Consider the following 6,860-nt stretch of genomic DNA (forward strand, 5'->3'; position numbering starts at 1 on the left):
GTAATTGTTAAATCGACAATTGTTAGATTTTAACTACGTATTTGCATTCGCTTCTATTATTCATAGAATCCATTCTTGCTTCAAACGTCTTCTATTGGGACAAATCTTACACGCAGCGGATGGTTAGGCCGAAGTATTATATCAGCAATTATCTTCATATCTTTTAGATAATCAATAGGTTCCAAATAGAAGTTGCGTACGAGAGTAGCTATCATGATCTTCATTTCCAACATAGCGAATCGCTGGCCTGTCATGCATAATTTGTGTATTAAAAATTGCTCACATATAGAGGTATGAGGATTACGCTAACTTACCAATACAATTCCGTGGTCCCGCGCTGAACGGCAGGTACGAATAAGGATGACGCTTTTGTATTTTTTCAGGCAAAAATCTGTCTGGATCAAATACATTGGGACTTGACCAGAAATTGGGATCTCTATGAACATCGTAGATATTGAGTTGTACAACTGTTCCACCGGGTATTACATTTGAATCTGTAAAGTATATTACATAATTAAATGTAATTTATACATAATAATGGAAAATGTTACGATAATGCCTATATATAAAAAATATATATTATTTATGGATATAACTCCGATTTATTTGCATTGATTTCAAAACATTAAATCTGAAATACGGTTATACATTTACAAAAATTTATTGCTGTTACCACATAATTTTACATCCTCGTCAGCACGTCGCAATATAAAATGTACGCTGGGATACAGCCGCAACGATTCCTTCAAACATCTTTCTAAGTACGATAGATTCTGCATGACTGTCATAGTCAACTTTTTTTCAAACTGTTCCATCACTGTATTGATCTCCTCCCTAACGCGGTCCTGTATCACCAATTCCAATTAAAATTATATATCTCACTGCTTCGTGATATTTTATATATATGCAAAAAATAATTTCAGCAAATATCTATATGTATATTTATATTTACTTCATTATTTTATTATAAGATTGCTTTCCTTTAATTTCATTCGACTGATTAATTACTATTGATAAACGAAAATACACTGGGACGAGTAGAAAATATTTTTCCCGTTTTAATAGGAACTAATTAATTATTTAATGATTAAACAGGATTAAATAAATTGCTTCTTTATATATTGCATGTCCTCATCGAGAAGTACCTGAATATCCTTGTGCTCAGCTAACAGTAACAAAGTAAAGCATATAGCCATTGCTGTTGTGTCATGACCCTACAATCAATTTGTACGTTAGCTACATGTAAAAAAACTATCACGGTTTGATTAACGTTTAGTTAAATAGAATTTGAATAAATTAAACAGAATTTCTGATTATTATAATGAAATATTCTTCTGGTCAAGTAGAACATTTAGGTCTAATGGTACGAATATAATAATTATAATGTAATTCTTTTCTTAAGTTGCTCGAAAAACGAAAAATGCTTTTGTCTATTTCACGACTCTCAGAATCTCCACTATGACTTCCATAGAAATTTGAAATAACCAAACAAGTTTAGTCAGTACAAGTTTCGTGGCTTTGGCCAAACTCATGTAAATAAATTTGTCTGATTGCTTTAAATAAAAATATAATTCGTTTATATCTCAGTAAACAGTCTAGTTAGTGTATTTTAAATTCTAATTCATATATAACTAACGTTTATATATATATATATATATATATATATATATATATATATATATATACATATAATTTTTGTTTTTTATTTATATAGCCGTTTAATGAATCAAGCTATTAAAGTAAAATTATACGAATATACTTACTTCGAACATGAAAGTATCCACTTCCTCTCTGATATCCAAATCACTCAAATGATTTTCCTGCGAGGCTGCTATTAAAAGATCCAGCATGGCAAGCCGCTTTCTTCGAGCTGAATCAAATGAAAGATTATAAACTATAATTGACATATATCTCCTAATATACTTATTATGTTACACTTGTTATCATTTCATATATTTAAATTAAGCCAGTTTCGTTTGAAACTTTTACAGCGATCACAAGTAATAAATTACTTTCACTTTAGAATATTCAGTTGAAATACCGTAATTTTGATTTTCCGATGTTAAAATGAAATTAAAGTATAAATTTGAATTACGTACATCCGTGTATTTTTACATCATCCGTTTCCATCGCATCGTCATTTACTAAATTATGTAAATATTTATTGTTCGTGTATTCATGATAAAGTTTTCTTTCCGCAATGATCTAAAAATGAAGTAAATATGGAAGAAAACATTAATTAATTTTACGACCCGTAATATTGCGTTATTTCACTAATATTTTAATATTTTTTATCAGTACTTTTATAGAATATTTGCATTTAAATTTCACGCACTATGAAGCTCATTGAATGCCGAGTAACTTGATTCTTACGCACTTTTTCAGTGAATCCATGCAAGCTTTTTAATGTCTTCTTTTGCAATCTGCCCGCGGACGTCAACGCGAATGTCAGGTTGGGATATAACCAGGGCCTAAATAATCTAAATAGCAGAATTATGTAACGACAAATATAAAGCTGAGAAAACAATTATATTAATAGTCTCTGAATAATCACATGTGAAAAGAATATTTATAAATAATGAAATAAATAAATTTAAAACTGTGAGTATGTATCAAAAGATGTACATTTGTTGTCTTCCTTTCCCTACAACTTTTTTCTCTTGCTACAAATTGTCAGGCTAATATTGCAATTATTAGTTACCTATAAATAAAAAGTTGACTCATTTGACGTACGTCTTGTCGATATTTTTTTTGGGCCGCACCGAGACTATGCAGAGAAGTACCCATGGCAGTTTCTATAAATACAGACTACCTTTAGATATATGCTAAATAAGCTGTCCATACAATTATAAATGTATGATGACTTACCGCATATTGCGTTTAGTGTGTGTTCTGAAACGAACGGTATTACATCTATTTCAACCGTTCCACCAATATTCTTTAATTTATGTGTCATCCGTTCACTCTCCTCCAATAAAATATGAATAAACTGTTGCAATATATTGAAATGGAATGTAGGCGTTAATATCTTCCGTCGTGAATGCCACTTGGCCCCTAAATAAAAAATAAGATTATGATTTACCTTATTTCTCGAATCGTTTGCAACTAGAATATTATGACGAAACGCGCAAAATGCTATGAAATGAGGAAAATAATACCAAATAAAAGAATGAAGAAAGTACAATACTAATAATTTTAGCATGCAATTAGTGACCTTCACTCTCTCTTCCAGTGTATCATTTAATTAATTTTAAGCGACATTAAAGTATTTCCTAAACTCATAAGTGCGAAAAGTATTTTCTAACATAAGGTAATTTTTTATAATCTTGCGATGAAACGTTGTCACAATATTATTGCAATATTGCTGTGCTGTATGGAAAACAGTATTTTAGGATTTTTCTGAAAACTTTTTTATGAAATATGAGAGTTATTCTCAAGACCTTCTTATTACGCTCTCAGGAAATCATAAGCTGGATAAAAACCAATTGATACTGATATCAATTTTATTCTTTTACACTTCCACGTGCTTATAGTTATATCTTTATTAGAGAGTGAATTTAATTGCTAGAACAAGTGCTACGTTCGTAGAAGCGAGTGTCGCTATTTTAATTGATCATATCCATATCGTTACAACCCGTATCGTCACGTCCATGTTTTCAATAATGTAAAGCGCACTATAGGATCAAAATATTAATTTTATTGCGTTACCTTTGCTGGTAAGAAGTCCAGTGTTTAACCAAGCATGTAGAAGTTCATAGAATTGGCCTTTCTCGATATGCTTTGTATTGTTTAATATTGCCTGAAATCATAGAAGGAGATTGTTTCCAATATTACTTCATAATACTATTAAACTTTACACACAGCTAAATAATTATATGTTTTACGAACAATTTAAAGAATCGTCATATTTATAAAGAACTATGTTTGTGAAAATTAACAATTTCCGTTTCATGTAAAGAACGACACAATAACATGTAAATAACAATATGAAAAGTTTTGAATTGCATGCTCAACGATATATAATCATTTTATATTTATATTTTAATAATTCTTCAACACATATACGAAGTGTGTATCGTATAAATAAATAAATAAATAAATAAATATATATATATATTTAGGATGGTCCTCATTTACTCTTGGTCAAAATTTTTTTCCATTTTTTTCCACGGCACCCTCCAGAAAGTTTCCATATAATAAAAAAATAATTTCTATCAATTTTGAGTTCGATCGAATAACAATAACCCGTGCCCACGGGTTGTTAAACATTGAAGTACTTTTGTATTAAGCTGTCTACGTTATCAATACGGTTTTTAAAGCGTGTTTTCCACAAAAATCGTTCTAGAGGAATTTTCTTTTTTTTTCTATATCGTTTGAGATCTTATAATCTCCTTTAAACGATGAGATAAATTGTTGATGACTAAGAAATAAAAATAAATAGTTATTGCATTTAATGTTTGAGCTACAACAAATCATACATGGACTATAAAAGTTGCAATAGTATATTTGGAGGATAATAAAAGTGTAAAACAAGATACTTTTCATGTTTTTATTAATAAAGAAACTTTTTAAATTAAATATTACATAATAATTAATAACCTCGTGGGTCCTAATCTTATACTGGAAGGAGACCATAGATGTACAGTCTGTTTGATAAGAGCGTGTACGACAAAATTTGATAAATAATTTATTGAAATGATTTGGAATAAAATATAGACATACTACTTGATTAGAACTATAAAGTTTTATTATTAATAATTTGTCCAGTCATCTTCATTATTAACCTCTTAGCTACGGCAGGACTTTCCGCGGAGCTGTATCTCTATACGGTAAAGTTCAATGTGAACTTCACGAAAACAATGCAACACTGCGATTTGTGTCTGGTAATGCTTTTCACTACGCAAGTACATCAGAATACAGTTTTAGATGAATAAATTATAATTTATTAGAAATAAGAATGAGCCATTATAGTGGCGTACCGTTCAGAAAGATGATATACGCGAAAGCCGCTATAGTGGCTTACTGTTCAAAAAGATGACATATGCAAAAGCCACTATAGAGGAGGACAATACGTAAGAGGTTAATAATTTCCTGGCATCTCCGAGGCATACTTTTAACTAATTTTATGGCATTCTTGAGGTAAAGATCTCCATATCAATCGAATTTGTCGAACTAACTCCTTGACCGACCAAATTTTCTTTCCACAAAGTTTAAACTTCGTCAAGGACAAACGTTTTCGATAGGATTTGCATCCGGTGACTGTGACGGCCAATCAAGTAATTCAATATTATTTTCTTATTTCCACGCGGTACAAAGGCGACTTCGATGTTCATCAATCTTCTTGTAGTATCCATTTTTCGTTTTTCCTTGTAAACCATGTTTGAGCAGATAGTAATGAAGCCTTCTTATAAATTTTGACTATCTTGCTAGCGTTTAAGTTGTTTGTGAAAATATGCAAAATGCCAAATCCTTGTGTAGAGCCACGTCTCGGTAAGTCATCGACATTTTTCACCTCTAAGTAGCGATTCACACTTAATTTACAAATGCTTTCGACTTTCTCATGTACTTAGCAGCCGTTTGGCGTAACATTTTTGGTCCTTTCGGATATGTACAAAGAAACATGGCTTCGAAACGCGAGGTGCATTTGACACTCATGGCGAAATATATATTTTTTATCACGAAGATCGAATGACAACTAAAACTTTATCATCTTAAACAAAAGGTCCCTCTACCGGCTTCTGTTTAAATTTCCCGTCTACTCGTTTATATGTAAAAGTTTTGCCGGGCACGCTTTTATCAAACAGACTGTATAATACCTAGGTTGCGGGCTCGCAGTGTTTCTCATTGTCTGAACGCGTCAAACAATATAAAGAAATAGCATTCTTTCGGTAAAAAGTCTGTCCCTTTTTAATAAAGGCTGCTTTATTTCCGCCACAAAACCATGATAAGTGGTTTATATCTATGGACCCCTTCCAGCATAAGATTAGGAGCCACGAGATTATTAATTATTATGTAATATTTAATTTAAAAAATTTCTTTATTAATAAAAACATGAAAGGTATCATGTTTTACACTTATATTGTTCTCCAAACATACTATTGTAACTTTTATTGTCCATACATGATTTGTTGTAGCTCAAACAATAAATGTAATAACTATTTTTATTTTTTAGTCATCAACAATTTATCTAATTGTTTAAATGGAACTATAAAATGTAGGAGCAAAAAGAAAAGTCCTTTAGGGTGATTTTTGTGGAAAACACGCTTCAAAATCCATATTGATAACGTAAATCCATATTGATAGCTTAATACAAAGATACTCTAATGTTTAACGATCCGGGAGCACGGGTTCTCGTTATCTGATGGAGCAAAAGTTTGGCAGGGATTGTTTCTTTGTCAAATGGAAACTTCTTGGAGGGTGCCGCGGAAAAAATTTAAAAGTCAAAAAATAAGGGCCACCTTAATATATATATATATATATATATATATTAAGCGTAAAAATCCCGCTCCGCGCGCATGCGTACATGGATAACGACGTAACTTTCAAGCTCCATACTCGAAAAGTACTCAATGAAACGTAACTTTATTATAGTGTTCTAGAAAGCTCTCGCGATAAGCTATTATGTAATAAAAAATATGTAATAAAAAATAGTGTTTCCATTTAAAAAACATTAGTGACCTTGACCTGATTTTGACAAGGTCACTCAAGGTCAATTCCACATTTTCATCACGTGTAACCTTTAAAACCATGCAACTTTCGTTTGAAAAATTTTTCGATAAAATCATCAATTCGCGAGATAATCGACCATATCACTTAAAGTGAAACACCCTGTATATGTACACACACACACACACACACAC

At 31.1% G+C, this 6,860-nt stretch overlaps 1 protein-coding gene across 1 annotated transcript in view; it reads right to left on the bottom strand.

Moving 5' to 3' along the window:
* Positions 1-6,860, bottom strand: part of LOC116848337 — a 26,443-nt gene continuing 19,583 nt past the window's right edge. The window contains 10 exon segments of the mRNA XM_032824293.1: positions 1-247; positions 315-494; positions 674-845; positions 1,146-1,214; positions 1,764-1,870; positions 2,100-2,205; positions 2,378-2,480; positions 2,702-2,795; positions 2,869-3,054; positions 3,709-3,799. Coding sequence (XP_032680184.1) covers positions 81-247; positions 315-494; positions 674-845; positions 1,146-1,214; positions 1,764-1,870; positions 2,100-2,205; positions 2,378-2,480; positions 2,702-2,795; positions 2,869-3,054; positions 3,709-3,799 — 1,275 coding nt within the window. The 3' untranslated portion in view covers positions 1-80.

The sequence above is a fragment of the Odontomachus brunneus genome, unplaced genomic scaffold (genome assembly GCF_010583005.1).
Source record: "Odontomachus brunneus isolate Ranch 3 - 2012 unplaced genomic scaffold, Obru_v1 Obru_scaffold_093, whole genome shotgun sequence".
Classification (NCBI taxonomy): Eukaryota; Metazoa; Arthropoda; class Insecta; order Hymenoptera; family Formicidae; genus Odontomachus; species Odontomachus brunneus.